Source organism: Pteronotus mesoamericanus, unplaced genomic scaffold, assembly GCF_021234165.1.
Source record: "Pteronotus mesoamericanus isolate MK-2021 breed Mesoamerican mustached bat unplaced genomic scaffold, CSHL_Meso_final scaffold_705, whole genome shotgun sequence".
Classification (NCBI taxonomy): Eukaryota; Metazoa; Chordata; class Mammalia; order Chiroptera; family Mormoopidae; genus Pteronotus; species Pteronotus mesoamericanus.
This window is the reverse complement of record NW_026555326.1, coordinates 13604515-13623068: the sequence shown is the minus strand read 5'-3', so window position 1 is coordinate 13623068 and position 18554 is coordinate 13604515. Positions and strand designations below refer to the sequence as shown.

General features: G+C 40.4%; 1 protein-coding gene across 2 annotated transcripts; it reads right to left on the bottom strand.

The window, feature by feature from the left end:
* Positions 1-1600: 1600 nt before the first annotated feature.
* Positions 1601-18527, bottom strand: CCT3 (chaperonin containing TCP1 subunit 3). Of its 2 annotated transcripts, XM_054562798.1 has the most exons (15): positions 18387-18461; positions 17000-17104; positions 16338-16399; positions 15615-15665; positions 15465-15527; positions 14222-14318; positions 10755-10872; positions 8940-9126; positions 8084-8233; positions 6596-6728; positions 6329-6410; positions 4366-4546; positions 3306-3551; positions 2676-2807; positions 1602-2358 (listed from the first exon to the last, which is right to left on the bottom strand). In XM_054562798.1, exons 4-15 carry the CDS (start codon positions 15621-15623, stop codon positions 2254-2256), a joined length of 1503 nt encoding a protein of 500 aa, XP_054418773.1. In that variant the 5' UTR covers positions 15624-15665; positions 16338-16399; positions 17000-17104; positions 18387-18461; the 3' UTR covers positions 1602-2253. The 2 variants fall into 2 exon arrangements, with proteins under 2 accessions (XP_054418774.1, XP_054418773.1); XM_054562799.1 differs by lacking the exon at positions 17000-17104 and having other exon boundaries at positions 1601-2358; positions 18387-18527.
* Between the last annotated feature and the right edge of the window lie 27 nt (positions 18528-18554).

Sequence of the window (18554 nt, the reverse complement as noted above, 5' to 3'; positions counted from 1 at the left end):
TTAGGTGATGTTTTTCTTTTATTCATTTTCATGGAGGGAGGAAGAGGAAACAATGATCAGTTGCCTCTTATATGTGCCTTGACAGGGTACCAAACCCACAACCCAGGCATGCACCCTGACTGGGAATTGAACCAGTAACCTTTCACTTTGCAGGCTGATGCCCAACCGAGACACACTGGTCGGAGCATGAGCACTATTTCTTTCGAGATCTTTTTTACTTATTTGAGAATTAACCTAAGGTCTGAATACTCAAGGGAATTATTAACATTGCAAAGGGCAAAGATTTCAACAAAAGATTTTATAGCCCCTTACAAAAAAGGGCTAAAGACTTATGACTGGGCTAAGCAGGAAGCTAAAAACTAGGTATGAACAGAGCAGGAAGTCTCCAGAGGCCCTCTCCCAAGATCTTTTCCACCTTGTACTTCAATCTGGCCAGCACAGCCAACTCTAATAGCATGGCCTCTGCAGCCAGACTGCCTACAAAGGAAGTCTAGGTCTCTACTTAACCACTTTGACCCTTGAACAAGCTTCTTTATCTATGCGTTAGATTTCCCATCATAAAATGGGATTATATGCCCTGACTGGTGTGGCTCAGTGGGTTTGGCATGGTCCCACAAACTGAAAGGTCTTTCATTTGACTCTGGGTCAGGGCACACGTCTGGGGCGTGGGCCAGGTCCCTAGCTGGGAGTGAGAGGAAACTAATCAATATTGCTCTTCCTCTCTTTCTCCCTCCTTCCCCCTCTAAAACAAAACCTTAACAAAAGAAACCCTGGCTGGTGTGGCTCAGTGGATTGAATGCCAATCTGTGAGCCAGAAGGTTGCCAGTTCAATTCCTAGTCAGGGCATATGCCTGGGTTGCTGGCCAGGTCCCTGATTGGGAGTGTGAGAGAGGCAAATGATCGGTTTCTCTCACACGGATATTTCTTTTCCTTCCTTCCTATTTCTCTAAGTAAATAAATTCAAAATCTTAAAAAAGGAGATAAAGGGAGGATATTACCAATTATTGGGTTGGTGTGAAGATTTGTTAATGTACATAAAGTGACTAGGACATGTCTATTACATAGAAGGCACTATTATTCTACCAAGTATTCAACTTAATACAACTAAGTCCTGTGGTTGGGAAGGAGATAAAGGCCCATTGTATGTTACCATAAGGACAAAGGGTGAAAAACCCAATAACCGGGAGGAAGGACACTGAAAACAGTCAAAGGCTAGGCCCACCTAGTCCCCCACATCCCAGGGCCACTACTGAAGTTTTTTTCCCCTTGATAAAAACGAAGCACAAAATGGATTTTAAATTCTTTTGCTTCTGCTAACAGGGAGGGCAGAGGTCCTACTGTGAGAAAGCATGCCCTGTCAATAAGCCAAGATGCCAAAATATAGATTAGAACATTAGGAGACAGAGAAAAAGAATTCCTGGTAAGATAGGATGGATTCTGTAAGTTACAGGCTATAATATGATAAATGTGTTTTTTTCAGTTTGTCTTTTTTTTTTAAAGATTTTATTTATTTACAGGGAAGAGACAGAGAGAAACATCAATGTGTGGTTGCATCTCATGCACCTGCTGCTGGGCACCTGGTCTGCAACTTTGGTTCCTACACTGGGAACCAAACCGGTGACTCTGGCTCGCAGGCCCATGCTCAGTCCACTGAGCCACGCCAGCCAGGGCAATAAACAGATGTTCTGAGTGCTTTAGGACACGTGCCTGAACCCTAGCATGAACTGGGTGTTGCTCTACATACAACCAGAGATGGGGAACACCCATGGTTTGGACAGGTTCCTCCTGTTCTTTGGGTGGTAAATGCAAGGTGATCCTTCTTTAAGCTTTACAGTATCATCCTTTGAACTCCAAAAGTGTTTTCAATCAGCATCTACTAAGAAGTCTGAAGAAGACCCCTTCAGGAAGGCAATAAAAACACTTAATGACTGTATTCCCATCTCCCTTACTCCCCAATAAGGTGTTCTGCCTCTTTGCTGTTTGCCAGGAGGCAGAGATATGACCCAAAGTTGAAAAACACATAACAACGGTCTCAAATGACTTAGATTTAATCATCGGAAGCAAAGTAAATGGAAAGCTTACAATAGAGAAGAATTACGTGTCAGTGCCTTTTGCAAACTGAGCTGGGACAGAAAGGGACTGGGGCTGCCCCTCAACTTGATCCCTTCCAAACAAAGACATCCACAGTGTCCCTGGCAGTCTGGCTCAGTGAAGGGGAAGACTGGTGGCTCTGTGTGTCCTGTTGCCCACCACTCACTCCTGGCCAGCATCAGGAGCCCCACCTTGCCGGCCCTGGTCATCACCCTTCTTTTTGTGGCCTGAGACGATGTCATCAATCCGCAACAGCAGAACTGCCGTCTAGAAGAAAAACCATAGTCCCAAAGAGATCAGCAGAAGGGAAGGACATTGGTGTTTTTTTAGACATTACTACCTAGCACCTCCTACATAATTACCATTTTATCTGAAAGCTACCTTTTCAGTCCTCAATGCAAAATAGAGTTCTCCCTAAGCAAGGAATGCAGCTTGTGCTGTTACCTTGCTTTTTATATGGGCTAAAGTAGGGGAATGGAATTCCTTGGGAGATCTGCCTTCTATACCTCCTCTATTCAAGATGGGACGAAACACACTCGTTATCTGGGAATAAAGAACACAGCGTAGGCCTTAGGGTGCCTCACCTCCACTGCTGTCTTGTATGTTTGCAGTTTCACAGCCAATGGCTCCCAGATGCCCAGTTCTTTCATGTCCACCAAAGTACCTGTCTCACCATTGACACCCCAGGTCTCACAGTTCTCCTGTGTATGCTTGGCCTGTAGTTGGAACAGCATAAACAGTTAAAGGGGAAAAGACTGGGAACACGTAAGCTGTCAGGGAACATTAGATTAAAAAAACAAAACAAAACAAAACCAAATACACTGGATTAGTAAGGAACGGTTAGGAGGAAATGGCAACGACAGCAAACAAGTTAGAAATTAGGAGAGATATGGAGGGAGGGGGATAGTGGGGAAAGGAAGGGGAAGGGTCAAGTCAAGGAACATGTGTGAAGGACACATGAACGTAGCCAAGGTGGGGAGGGACTGAAGGAGGGAGGGAGGGAGGGAGGGAGGGAAGTGAGGGTGGGAGGGGCAGGGGAAAGTGGTGGCAGGTAAATGGAGACAGATGTATTTGAACAATAAAAATTAAAAAAACTTAGGATATTAAAAAACAAGCTATAAAGGAGACTGTGGATAGAGAGGTGTCAACCGTCCTCTAAAAGCAAACAAAGTCTCCCCTACCCCATCAAGAGAATAGCATGGAAAGGAACTCACTCGAAGGGAGGTAAGTAGACGAATGGTGCTAGCTCCACAGTTCTGGATAAGCGTACGAGGGATGACCTCTAGGGCCTGGGCAACAGCTCTGTATGGCCACTGCTCCACACCAGTCATGGCCTTGGATTTTTCTGTCAAGGCATGGGCCACAGCCATCTCACACGCCCCACCCCCTGGCACCAGCTGAGGGTCCAGGAGAACGTTGCGGCACACTTGCATGGCATCCTGGAGGTTGCGTTCTACTTCCTTGGGAAAGCAAACAGATAGTATGAAGCAAAAGCTTGATGACTCAGGGACAAATCAGAGGTATCAAAGGACTTCCTGACTGCCAAGTTCAGCAAACCACCAAGCAAGGCAACTAAGTAAGAAAGGAATCCCCACTGGGCAAGGCAGAGGCTGTTCAGCTTGGACAAATACATTAACTACATCTGCAAAAGAGCTGGGGGTGGGAAAGGAGGTGTCATTCTGTAAAGGTAGGTTTCTTACTAGCAATGTGCCTTTGGGTAAGTTACTTAACCTCACTGAGGTGAAAAAAAAGTAGTTATTTATGATTTCAACTTAAATAAGGAACCATTGGTTACCAGAGGCTGGGAAATGATGAGTCAGTAAATGACTCATTATGGAACAGCATAAACAGTTAAAATGAACATTATGGAACAGCATAAACAGTTAAAGGGGAAAATACGGGGAACACATAAGCTGTCAGGGAACATTAGATTAAAAAACAAAACAAAACCAAATACACTGGATTAGTAAGGAACGGTTAAGAGGAAATGGCAATGACAGCAAACAAGTTAGAAATTAGGAGAGATATGGAGGGAGGGAACAATGTTCCACTGTTCAGTAAATATTGGTCTCAGTTTTTTAAGAAGCTCTGGAGATCTGTTGTACAGGAATGTGAATATACTTAAAAAGTTAGCAGGAGAGACAGATATGTGTGGCTATGGACCAAAATTAAATAAGTACTACATGGACAACAGGGTGATTTTAAGCCCTCTGGGAAACTCAGGAAATGGAATGACCTAGAATTCAGTCAGTCGCACTTTCAAGGCTGACTCACCGAGAGAATCTCTTTGCTGGCCCCCCGGAGGAGGATGGTACAGGCCTTGGGGTCTTTACACTCAGTGATAAATGTAAAGTACTCATCTCCAATTTTCTTGATTTCCAACAGGCCTGCTCCTGTCCCAACATCATCTTCCCTCAGTTCCTCTGGTCGGCTGACTATCCGGGCCCCACAGGCTCTATTGATTAGACAAGAGAGAAGGAGGAACCAGACAATTTCAGATACTTTTACTCATCTGCCTCGTCCCCTAGGGTATTTGACTAGGGATAAGGGAAAAGTGGACTGCTAGAAACATTGCTACTTAACTCAAGAGGTCTTGGCTGCCTGGTGAAATAGATTTTCAAACACGTATAGGTGAGGCTTCCTTAAACTAACGTCTTTATAAATAAAACTTCGCATACCTAACACTACTACCAGATACAGTTTAATTCAGAGTATATTTTGTGGATACTAAAATTTGAACAAATGAGTTCCTACACATATCTAACACGTACATACCATATAATGGTTATTTGTAGATAAAATCAACCCTGTACTACCAAATTAGATTTCAAGGCCAATAATAGGACTTTAGTAAAGACAATGCAGCCCTGTCCAGGTAGCTCAGCTTGTCCCATTATGCCAAGGCAGCAGCTGGATCTCTGGTCAGGGCACATACAAAAGGCAACCAATGAGTGCATGGATGGACGAAACAACAAATTGGTGTTTCTCTCTCTCTCCCTCAAACCAAAGACCACCATGCAAAGGCAAGCAAGGAGAAAGGTGAATAAGTACATTGGCAGGGAGAGGGGGGAGGGCGTGCAAAACAAAAAAGACAGAAACAAAACATCCCCAGAATTTATTTATAAAAAATTGGGTATTTACTCTTACATGTTTAAACTTGTCACCTTCAAAATACTCTCCATTCGATGCAATATACTTATCGATGTTTTATCCACTGCACAAGACAGTTTTTGAATTTGTCAATTTTGATGCCTTTTAGTGCTTCTGTTGTTTGTTTCACCTCTTCCACATTGGCAAACATCTCCCTTTGAGGATTTTTTTTCACTCGGGGAAACAAAAGTCGCTTGGGGCGAGACTGGGTGAACAGGGAGGGTGGGACACAGGCATCATGCCATTTTTGGTGTGCTCGTAAATCACCCATAATGAAATGGGAAAATGTGTTGAAAGAGTCTTAAAAAAAAATTCACTGAAGCTGAATGCAGCCTCTCACAATGCCACCTGGTACACTGATATAGATGGGTTCCTAGAATAGTCACTTAGCAGGAAAGCTTTTACTATGAGGGGCGTGCCCTCCAGAAGATGATTGTTTTTTTCTTAGGTCCCTCTTAAGTATATGTCTGACCCAATTTTAATAAATGTAGGCCTAATTTCTTATTTGTCACTCTTTCCCCCCACTCATGGGCATTTACAGTCAATTAAGTATATGAACAGATGCCCAGAATCATTTCACTGCAAGAAGTGTAAAATTTGATTTGGATCTATGATATATTCTGTGACGTTGGGGCAAACTTATCTTTTTAAAATAAATTAGCATTAAAAATGATTGGTATCTGAGCACATGCATCAGCACGTAAGTAGTGAGTACAATTTAAAGTTGCATCAACAGTAGCTAAGGAGTCAATCAAGGAAACTGAAGGCTCTACTATATTCTGAGCTAGTTAAAAACAGGCTACTCTGTAACAGACCCCTACCAAGGCAGTGATCACAGACGTCTAGGTATAAGCTGGTCACTATGGATTAGGAGCAGTACAGAAGAGACTCCCGCAGTAGACAGTATTTGGACTAGGTGTGGACTTCTTAGGACAGCAGACAGCTAAACTCAGGTTACTCCCACCTGCAACTGATATGGCTGGTTATATCCTATACTAGACCTTTTCAGGTAATGGTGGTGCATTATGATGCTACAAAAGAGAAACACATGGAAAGGAAGAATCTTATTTTCACTTGGCCTACTCACCTAGCAATGCGATTATTGTCTGTCTTCCGGACTCTGCGGATGGCTGTGATATTGGCCCGCATGAGGTAGTGCTGAGCTAAATCTGTAAACCCAAGAGTAGAGGTGTCAAGCTCAAAACCAGAACTCCTGTGTTTTAAACTGGTTTTATCCTCAAATCCTCAATGTACCCTAACTATCAAGTTTATTATGTTCTCTATGCCAACACGAGAGACATAAAATCACCCATCCTTTTCTACGTCATTAGTAGGCTAAAAAAATGAGTCCAACCTGAGATGCCCTTTTCTGTGATAACCACATCGGGCTTCAGGTGAATAATGTCTTCACAGAGCTGCTGGATGTATTCTTCTTCCATCTGTAGAATTCGGGTGAAATCTTCCTCTCGTGTGATCTCAATGTCAGTCTGTGTGGTGAAGAAAAATCACTCTGATTTTAAAATCTTAAAAAAAGTAAGTTCTTACACACATCTCACATTTGCATACCACATAATGGTCATTTCTAGAGAGACTTCATTTTATACGACCCAGCTACAGTTCAAGGCTAATAATAAAACTCTACTAAAGACAATGCAAAGGCAAGGAAGGAGAAAGGTGAATTAAGTATGTAAGTATACGTCTCACCCAATTTTAATAAACATAGGACTAATTTCTTATTTGTCACTCTTTTCCTCCACTCATGGGCATACAGAATCAACTAAGCATATGCACATATGCCCAAAGCCATTTCAGAGCAAACAGAAGTATAAAATTTTATTTGGATCTATGATATATTCTGTGATGTTGGGGCACTTTTTTTTAAATAAATTATTAAAAATTATAGGTATGTAGGCACAGGCATCAATGTAGAAGTAGTGAGTGTAATCTAAAGCTGCATTAACAGCAGCAGAGAAACCAATCAGGGTCGTCCCAGTTACTACGCTCCCTCTCATGTATCCCAGAAAGTATGAGTTAAGAATGTTAAAACCATGACCTCACAACTCTTAAGCCAGTTTAGCTCTAGCAATCATCTAGTTTAACACCTGCATTTAACTTTAAAGCAATTGGAATTCAAAGTCGTAAGGCAGTCTGTGGGGAGTGTGACCTAACATCTCCGACCACTCAGTTCAATGTTACCTCTATCCTGTCAGTGTGCATTAGTAATTCTGAGTTTGAACTCTTCCCCCCAATAAACTGATTCTTATTTTCAGTCCTTGATTAATAAACTTGAATTACTTTGTTTTATACCAGGGTGAGAGCCTTGTAAGGTTCCTGCCCTCTGGAAATTATTCTTTAGCACCCAAAGCTAAATTAGCCCCTACCCTATGCTCTACTGATGCATTAGGAAAGGTGTTATCGCAGTGTCAATTTGAGGCCAGAGTTGGGTTTAAATCCTGATTTGGCCAGTTATCTGCTGTGTTCCTCAACAAATTGACACCTAGTAGGCAGGTAAAACATATCTTTTATTTCCCTTGTACATATTAAAAGAGTCATGTTCTTACATCAATTTTATGTACTTTTTTTATCCTCATCCAAGGACACTTTTACATTGCTTTTAGAGAGAAAGGCAGGGAGAACGCGAAACACTGATGCAAGAGAGAAGCATCAAATGGTTGCCTTCCTGTACATGTCTGAACTGGAGATCTAATCAGCAACCCAGGTATGTGCCCTGACTGGGAATCAAACCCGCAACCTTTCAGTTAGGGACAGTGTTCCAACCAACTGAACCACACAGGCCAGGGCTCTTACACCAACTTTTAAGGAATAAAACAAGAAACCTTACCTGGCTTTCTCCTTTCTTGTATTCCAGAGAAGAATCCAGCAGCACAATGCGAGGGTTCTTGATATAGCGTCGCATTCGTGGATGGGTCACATCTTTGTTAATCATGACTCCACGTAAAACACATGAATCTTCAATGATACCCCCAGGTATCTGAGCAAAAGAGCCACTTAATCCATCATCAGGAGAAGACAATTTCTCAACTCTCTTCCCAAAATATTCATCTTTCCCAAAGACCACTATTTGGGTTTCTAAACTTTCTTTCTTCCATGAAACTCAAAAACAAATACTGTTACACATTTTTCCCCCTCTAGGAAGCATATCAATCTTAGACCATGACACCTAATCTGAAGAGCAGCTGAGGCTCACAGAAACTAGGCAATTGACAAAGATTCATTAACTTAAGGGGCTCAGCTCTCTTCTACTTCCTGAGGCTAATAAGCACACAGAATTTTAGGCTTGGAGCTCCATCTACTGGCCACAAGAAATGAATGCCACTTTTTAAATTTTAGTAGGGTGATGGAGAAAGCTTTCTGGGGTGTAATAGCGTAACAGAGAGAGACCTTGTTTTATCCCTACCAAGTGGCTGATAGGTATACAAATGCACAAACATGGGGACACCAATAAGCCTTTCCCCAGCCCCCAATAAACCTTGTGTAGGGACGGCAGTGAAGATAATAGAATTATTTCACGAATATCCTCCTTTTTCCAAGTTTTTGTTTTCCAAGCAGCAAATACTCTTCTTCCTAGTTCTAACTTTAAAGATATCTTGTTCTGATTTAAACCTATTTCCTGCATAAGTGGGATGACTCATGCTAGGAAACAATTTGTCTCCAGAGTACCGACTAGAAGAGTTTACCTTTTCTATCCTCGCATATTTCTTGATGTCAATCTCCTTCCGGCCATTCTCCTCAAACTGTACAGTTTTGACAGCATCCAGGGCAATGTTGCAAGCCAACGAGGACCACCGACTGATTGCTTTGGTAGTAATGGAGCTGTTGATAATGTTCAGCATCATATCTCGATTACTGGTGTCAACGGGGGTACTGGAGAAAAGAAAAACAGATAATAGCTCAATAGGGGTCATGAATATTAAAGAAGTCTCTCATCAACATCTCAGTAACTATAATAATAATAATAATAATAGGCCAACAGACAGAATTAGGGAAACCTGTTTCTTTGTAGGAAACTAAATGTGACACCAAGTAATCTTGTCCAATCTTCTGCCTTTTCAGCAAGATTATAACTAACTCATCCCTGGAAGGTATATCAAACCCCTGAGTAATGTGTTCCCATGTCTGACAACTCTTCCACACTTACATATACATCTTATAGTAAAATAATTTATTCTTAACCTCCTGCTTCAACCAAGAAAATTCTAAAACTTTTACAACCTGTGTCAGGACACGTATGGACTTTGAAGCCTGACCCCTATCAAATTCTGAGAGTTCTCTTCATAATCAGCATTGGTCTCTACCAGTCAGCATGTGGAACACCTGATTCTGCTCTATCTAGTACCTTAATACCCGGTGCACCGCGTAGTGTTTACTGTTTTTATGTGTTTGTCTCCCCTAACAAGAGTTTGTTACAAATGTACACAGTAAGACTATTTAGAACCGTAAAGTGAATTTGTAACAGTCCTTGAATACCATCTTGTCCAAATTTTCACATACTGCTGAACTCTTTTATAACAGGGTAAGGTAAATAGTATACAAACATTAAATGCTATTGAATATACATTTTAAGAGAAAAGCAATAGCTCCAGAAGTATTATCTAAGATATGCATGCAGTTATTGCTTGATAAAAAGAAAAACTAATGATTTGACTCCAAACACTCAAATCCTTGGGGTATTTCTACATTCTTATCAAGTTTACTTCATAAATATAACTTCAACACTTCATTCTGTAAGAGTGCCAGAATGATTATCATATACTCTATTAAACAGGAGGCAGTACAATACAAAGCTCACCAAATTTCTAGGTATTCAATGATCCTGCCATATAAAATGGCAGAACACTATAGGCTTTACTTTTGCATTTTGCTATGTCATGATTTAACTAACATTCCCTGAAGTTAGAAGTCATTCATTTCTACATTCCTTTCATCACCCTATTAGCGTTCAGCAAAAGGAGACTAACAGCAAGTTCTTCGATTACTGCATGGATTCAAATACCATTTTCAGTCCCAGTCTTTATTTTCATGGAAAACTGCTGGTAACCATCCTTCATAGCACTTTACTAGAGTACTGGCTGAATTAAGTTATAATCACATACTGTAGAATATTTTAAATCACGAATAGTTAGTTATTTAACTCCTTATTTTCCTAACAAGCTAAGTTTTTGGAAGGTAGGTCTATTTTACTTCTTACACATTGCCCATGGCAGCACCTAACATGGAAACCAGAAGATAGCATGTAACCAAAATGTTATAAAGAATTAAACCTAGCTCCTTTTGTCTGCTTTGTATTCTTTGCTATTTTCTAAAACTTTTATTTCCTTTATGCTTTTCTTCCTTTTGCTCTCCCCTTTGTTTCTCTTTCTCACAAAAATGATACAAGGGTATAAACCACCATGTGTGTGATATACCTGGACTTCCTTCACCTCCCTAAAAACAGATTACTCTTCCAGGCCTCCCATATTTGATACTACCCATTTTTGGTTCTCCCTCAATACCTAATTTTATTAAGGGTGCTGATCATATCATCCAATGCCTTTCGGTAAGCACTGATCACCACAGTTGGATGCATCTGCTGCTCTAGGAAGTGCTCGGCAACAGAAAGCATCTCCCCAGCTGAAAAAGAATACAAACACCATGTTTTTAAAAGTACCTGGATATAAAAGCAACTTCATTATGCTTCTAAAGCTATCTTACAGTTCTTCCTAAAAGAGGCAATTTGGCTGTTAATAATATTCCAAATTTTACACTTTATACAAGGCAATTCATAAAGAAAGTAACTTCATCATATATAATTTAAATGATCAAAAACTGATCCTAGGGTTTACTTAAGTCTCTTGATTGAACTAAGTATTTACCAGTGTCCTAAAAACAAACAAACAAAAAACATATTTCCAAAGACTGTAAAACAGAAAAATACGTAACATAAAATTGACTTATTATCTTAACACCTAGGATGCAAACTGCTGGTAGTAGAAATAAAACACAAAAAACTTACACTTGGAAGAATACCCCAAAACAAAATTTACCCTCTAGGAGAGGAATTATTGGTAAAACGTCCCTTTCTTTTTAAATTTGTCTTTACTTTGTAATTAATTCAAACACTAAATAATACATAGATACAAACACAAAAACCTTTTTTCTAAAAAATAAGTTTACCAAGCTCTGGCCAGGTGGCTGTTTGCAGTGGCTTTATTGTTTGGAGTGTCGTCCTGTACACCAAAAGGTTGCAGGTTCAACCCCTGGTTGGGGTGTGTATGGGAGACAACCTATCAATGTTTTTCTCTTACACTGATTTTTCCCCCTTCTCTCCCTTCCTCGCTAATACTCTTTAATAAAAACATATCCTTGGGTGAAGATTAAATTGTTTGTACTACCTGCCACAGTCACTAATTTTTAAAACTTACTCAAACGTGCCAAAGTTCATGTGCATACACTCCTTATTATGTGCTCAAATGTTTGAATTCAATACTTTATACCAATTCCTAAGTGACCACCATGTATATTAAAAGATAATCAAATATTTAACAAGATGCTCCAATAACTAAGAAAGTATATGCCCTGTTAAGTAGAACAGTAACATAGGTGTCATCTTTGGTGATAGCAAAATTGTTTTTTTTTTAAAGCAACCCATATCTGAGATACCTACACTTATGGATATTTAACCTACCTAATTATTTCCAGGAGATTCAATTAAAATTATCAGCTAGAAAATTCTGCCTGGTATCTAAAGCTCATCTTCTACCCAAAATAGTGAGGTCTTTCCTCTGCGTTTCATCTCCCAAGTTTTGCTTCAAAGTACAGAACTGATCATATGCATTGGGTTAGCCAGAAAGTTCATTTAGTTTTTTCCATACAATGGCTCTGGTAGTGCTTAGGTGTCTTTAACTTCATTTGAAACAACTTTGTTAGATTGTGACAGCTGTCATATCAGGGTGCATTTAAAAGAAAAATCAAAATTGGTGAATTTTTATGTAGCTATTTTAATACTAAAGATTGAAAATATGCGAAGTTTTTGGCGTATTATGTTTTATTATTTCAAAAAGGTAAAAAAGCAACTGAAATGCAAAAAAAGATTTGTGCAGGGTATGGAGAACGTGCAGCAACTGATCAAACATGTCAAAAGTGGCTTGTGAAGTTTTTTGGTGTGACTGACATTCTGGCCAAATAATTCCTTGCTGTGGGGTGGTCTTATGCATTGGAAGATGTTTAGCAGCACCCCTGGCCTCTACCCACTAGAAGCCAATAGTGGGAGATAGCTGACATTCTCAAAATATCCAAATCAACAAAGTTATTAATGAAAATGAAAAACATGTCTGTCGTTTTGAGGAAAAAATCTAAATGGACTTTTTGGCCAACCCAGTAATTCTAAAAAGAATTGACTTTAAAGATGAGATTAGTTGGTGGTGATGCAAGAAAACTTCCCACCCAACTCACCAGTCTCAAAATGCAGCACGAAGACATTTTAGAAATAATTTAAAACATCATTTTTTAAAAAGCACATATAATAATTTTGTTGTAAGAACTCTACTTTTTTAGGCATGTGGACCACCACTCTGAAAATACGGTTCTTTTCTCATTTCCTAACAATGTGTTGCTGCAATCAGATTTTTAAAAATGAATGCTTCTGTCCTGACTCGTGTGGCTCAGTTGGCTGGCATCATCCCAAGAAGCGGAAGGTTGCCAGTTCAATACTCGGTAAGGGCACCTGCCTAGGCTGCAGCTGGCCCCTGGCTGACACATGCCAGAGGCAACCGACTGATGCTTCTCTCACACATTGATATTTTTCTGCCTCATTATCCCTTCCTTCCCCTCTAAAAGAACAATAATCCTAACACAAAAAACCTGAACACTTCTGTTATAAAAATTTCACCAACTTAAAAGTTTATACAACAAATAAAAGCAATATGCCCTTCAGAAGTGATCTTTTATGATCCTGTAAATGTGGAAAGATTAGTTATTAAAACTTGATCAAGACTCATTCTCAAGATTTTTTATTGTCAATTTGACTACTTGCTAAAATCTGTAATACCAAAGTAGGTATTTACATCACTTTCATGGTCACTCACAGCAATGTGCAAAGATGAGAAATTTGAGTCTCCAAATGAATACATTCCCAGCTGAAGTTGAAAAAATAAGACAATGTTCTGCCTTATTTTAGCTCTGACTATAAGCAAGTATCCTTTATGTGGGCTATTTAGTACTACATTTTTCACATTTCTGTGCATTTTGTTGGTGATTTCACTGCTTAAAATGGCCCCCAAGCACAGCACTCAAGGGCTGTCTAGTTGTTAAATGCAAGAACACTGAGATGTGCCTTATTTAAAAAAAAAAACACGTATTGCCCAGGCCAGGTGGCTCAGTTGGTTAGAGCGCCATCCCATACACCAAAAGGCTGCAGGTTCCATCCCTGGTCAGGATGTGTAAGGGAGGCAACCGATCAATGTTTCTCTCTTGCACTGATGTTTCTCTCTCCCTTCCTCTCTCTAAAATCAATGGGGGTGGGAGGGGGGGAGAAAAAAACATATTAGCTTTGTTTAGGCATGAGTTATAGTGCTATTAGCCATGAGTTCAATGTTAATAAATCAACACCCCCCCGCCACATAAAATAAGGTATATATTCGGTTGATGAATATGACCAGAGCTCACAGGAACCAAATTGCATATGTGATGTTTACAAGTGATGTTCAGTATTCACTAATTCAGTTTGTGGTAACTTAATAGAATATAACTTACCGTAACCAATGAGAATTGACTATATTTTATTCAACCAGATTTATCCAGTTCATCCTATACTACTGATGAATATTTTATATTCAATTGGAGAGAATACATAATCAGCAACAAGTTACTGAAATATTTGTAATTCGCAAAAATTTCCTTCTTAAAATATGACATAGATGTTGTTTCTGGCAAAAATCTTCCCATTTCAATCCAATTTGCCTTATGAACCTTTTCCTCTTACCAAGAATAATTACTGATGTGGTCCCATCTCCAACCTCTTCATCCTGTGTCCGGCTAATTTCAATCATGGACTTGGCTGCTGGGTGCTGAACTTGAATCTGAAAAGAAAAATGTAGACTGCCCTAGAATCAACACTACTCAAAGACTTTCAATACACTTTGCTGGGCCCTATCTCTTAAGCTTCTTCCTTCCATATGTACTCCATTTTCCTTGTTTTACCATAACTTGAAAGATTAAAGGTGACCCCCAAAATATCTAAGCAAACCACCTTTCCAAGTCCCTTTCTTTTTTTAAGGAAAAATATTAAACCAACTGAACTATTACAAAAATTTTTTAAAAGACTTTATTTATTTATTTTAGACAGAGGAGAAAAGAGAAAAAGAGGGAGAGAATCATCAATGTGTGGTTGCCTCTGGAATGCCCCCTACTGGGGACCTGACCTGGCCTGCGCCCTGACTGAGAACTGAACCGACGACCCTTTGATTTGCAGGCCACACCAGCTGGGGCTGATCTGTTAAAGTTTTTTGAGAACACAACATTTATCTTTTAGCTTATTTACTGGGAGCACCATTATTGTGGCTGACCTGTGTCCTCCAAAAAAAGACACGATGAAGCCCTACCCTCTGGAAACAGTAAATGTGACTATATTTGGAAATAGGGTCATTGTAGATATAAACAAGATAAAGTCATGTGAATATCAGTGCAGGTTCTTAATCCATCCGCTGGTGTCACTGTAATGAAAGACACAGGAGAATACTGTATGACAACTGAGGGGGAGACAGAGTTCACAAGCCAAGGATGTAGTCAACCATAGGAAGCTAAAAATGGACCCCAGCTGGTGTGGCTCAGTGGCTTGAGCTCCGGCCCGTGAATCAAAGAGTTGCCGGTTCGATTCCCAGTCAGGGCACATGCCTGGGTTGCAAGCCAGGCCCACAGTAGGGGGCACACAGAGGTAACCACACACTGATGTTTCTCTCCCTCTCTTTCTTCCTGCTTCTCTAAAAATAATACTTTTTAAAAAAGGGGCTAAAAAAAAGGCAAAGAAGGATTCTTCCCCAGAGCCTTCAGAAGAAGCATGACACCTTGATTTCAGATTTCTACTCTCTAGTCTATGACGGAATAAATTTCTGTTGTTTAAAGTTTGTGATAATTTGTTCCAGCAATCCTAAGAAACTAATCATCATCTACATACATCTTTATGAGTACTTTATACAATTGTTAGAAAGCATAATGAAAAGTCATACCTCTCGAAGAATGGCATTGCCATCATTAGTCATCACAATGCCTCCCATTGGGTCCAAAAGCATCTATCACAAAAGCAAGTTATATTTCAGTGTTCCAGGTAACAGAAAGAGAAAATCTGAAGTCAAAGTTTCAATAAGAAATAAACCTACCTTCATCATAGACTTGGGTCCCAAACATGTTCGGATGATGTCTGCAATAGTCTATTGGGTAGAAAATAAAAAACATGTACAACCAGAGGACAACGTGAGTACGTGTGCTAGGAAAGGGGCATCAGTAACCCACAGAGCCAGTGTTTTAGCAATGTCACCTCTGACGTAGGGTGGGCAGCCACTTTAGATACTGCACACAATGTGGCTAGATTCTGTTTTTCCCCTTTAGGGATGCTTTCAGGGTGGATGTAAAAATAAATGACTTTTCACAAGAAAAAGGGGACACGCCTTCCACAACTTTAGTTTCCCAGTAGTCCAGATAAATAGAAACCCATGTCTTAGTATTTCTTTCCGTGATAGTGGCCTTCACACCATGCTAAATCAGATCTAGAGCTATTTCACTCAAAAGCTACTGAATACCTATCTGGGATCTACAGCAGCACTAAAAATACAATAGGGAATAAAGTGCTTCCCGTCAAGTAACTCAGTCTAGCATGAGACAAACACAAATAAAATATGAAACAATATACAGCATAAAATTATGCCTTATTATGAGAGGGTCTAATTCAGAGACGGAGAGCTTCCTTCTCCCTACCACCTTCAAGGATATGTCCTGAAAGAAGGGAAGTCAACTCTTCCTTTGCCTAACTGCAAACAGATACAGAAATAACAGGGAAGGCAGCTGGAGGAAAACTACTACAAACAACATCAAAGACATGCTACCTTGGCAGCACTGATGTTTCCAGATTGAACTTTTCTTCCAGATTCACGCTTTGTGTTCTGGCCTAAAATAAGTAAAAATAAAAGACAATAGCCCAGGATTGTCCCACTGTAGATAAGTTATTTATTCCCCAACCTTTGAAAATAAAAACACACGTTTCATTTGTTTCATGGGTATATATGTAACATGAAAGCTTATCAAAATTGTATACTTTAAATATGTGCAGTTTGTTGTATGTCAATTATACCTCAAAAAACTGTTAAAAAATAAACCTGTATTTATGGCTACGTTTTTATTTACTTCAACTCCTGGTATACTAAGAAACAACCCATAATGCTTCAACTTTGGAATCTTGGTCATCACTTTCTCTCTAACCAAACATTCACGTATTTACAGCAAGGATTTATAACTTTAGATTCATGAATGGGCCTCAGTGGGAAAGTGAAATCCCTGAGATATGAGAAAGTGGGAGTTACTGCATTTTTAACTGGGAATATGTTCTATAGCCATAATTAGATTCTCAAAGGGCTGGTAACCCTAAAAAAGCACCAATCACTGCTTTATGTAAAAAAAAGAGCGAGCTTGTGGGTTCATATTTTCCTACTTTGATAAAGAGAATCATACTCCTGGTAATTAATGATAGTGCCTCACCCCTCCCCCTCACCAGTGCACTGTGGAAGTCTTCACGAGTACCCCAGTTTGCAAGATAGTCACTCCATGCTTGGATATAAGAAGAATGCCTCTGTAATCCATTTACCATCCGTAGGAGCTGTGTACACATTTTAATATAGAGCCCAATCAGTTACAGCCACTAATGCCAGGGATTAATGCAGACCTGAAACGACTTTCGCAGCGTACCATTCACCCCCGGGGGCCCTCTCAATGGAGACAAGTGAGTGGTTATAACTAAAGCAACATATGCTCACTTCCCTCCTCTCCCCAAATTATACATTCCCTACAATTTAAACCTGTAAAATTTTCATCGAGTCCCATCAAACCTAAACGTTCACAACTCAAGATTTAAGATTCCTATTTCAGGCAGCGGTAAAATCCTGCATGAACCTTTCTGATGGATCCATCAAAAAGTATTTTCCCAGGTTAAGTGACTTTTTTTTCTGAAAACAGTTATTTTTTAAACGGATAAAATCTCTGAACAGCATTTAGTCTACAGAAGACAACAAGAAGGGAAAATGGCTAGTGGGCCGTCTTAGGGGGTCTCGCAGATGTCATCCTGAAGTTACACACAGGATGGAAATACACCAGGGGAAGACAATGAACCCTCGAGGTACTTAACAGTCAGAAATGTGGAATGTTCCCAAGGGGACAAAAATCTGGGATGTTCTGGAAGAGGATGAGTCAATCAATTTGGGAAAACTCGAGTTGGTAGCGGGAAAGATTACAACGCAGGTGACACCGAGGGAGTAATTACGTCTCAGACAGTGAGAGCAGAGTTACTTCAGGCACAGAGAGGGGTTGCTGAGGGGATAATCAAGAGGGCTGTTACTGAAAAGTGACCAGAGATACCGCTTGCGGTTTGCCACTCTTTTAAGCAGTTTACCTACTTATTCATCTGATTCTCACGATTCTAAGGGGAAATACTGTTAACCTAGTAATACAGATGGAAACACTTAAGCAATTTGGCCAAGGCCACACCGGCTACTAAGGGATGGATGGACCAACGTTATAAAGCTGGGCCAAAGTAAAAACAAGCCGAAACAAAACCAAAACCCCTACTCGTTTACCTACACACTGAAAATCACGTAAAGGAGGGTGCAGAGTAAGAGGGGGCGAAGAACGAAGGCCTACCACTCTAAGCAGCTTCCTAAAGAGAGTCGCCGTAAAGACAAGGAGCTCCGCGAGGAGGTCACTTTGTGTTTGTCAGGACAGAAATGAGTTAAAGGATGACAAGAGAGCGGGAGAAAGGGCTTCCCAAATGGGGACGATGACTGGAAGGCTCAGTGGCCGGACCACGGAGGGACTGGAACAGGACAAGAAGTGTGGACCGCGCTGGGAGAAAAGGGGGTCCCTCCCCAGGCTTCCTCACAACTCACTGAGCACGAGAACGGGACGATGGCCCATCATGGCGGCGCGATGCAGAGCCGGGTACCCAAGAGCTGAGGGAAGAGGCAGAAGCTTCTGGAGAGAACTTGAGAGAAGCCCAGAAAACGTTGCCTCCTCAGGACTTACACCTAAACCCGCTACCCTCCGGGTGGCCACCA

Bases quoted from the DNA above. Each gene is read 5' to 3' on its own strand.
- CCT3 (XM_054562799.1), bottom strand. From the start codon at position 18,417: ATGATGGGCCATCGTCCCGTTCTCGTGCTCA. The intron at 15,666-16,337 runs GTAGCATGTCTT...TCTACCCAATAG, and splicing joins GAAACATCAGTGCTGCCAAG to ACTATTGCAGACATCATCCG. The intron at 4,547-6,328 runs GTGAGTAGGCCA...TCTAATCAATAG, and splicing joins GACAATAATCGCATTGCTAG to AGCCTGTGGGGCCCGGATAG.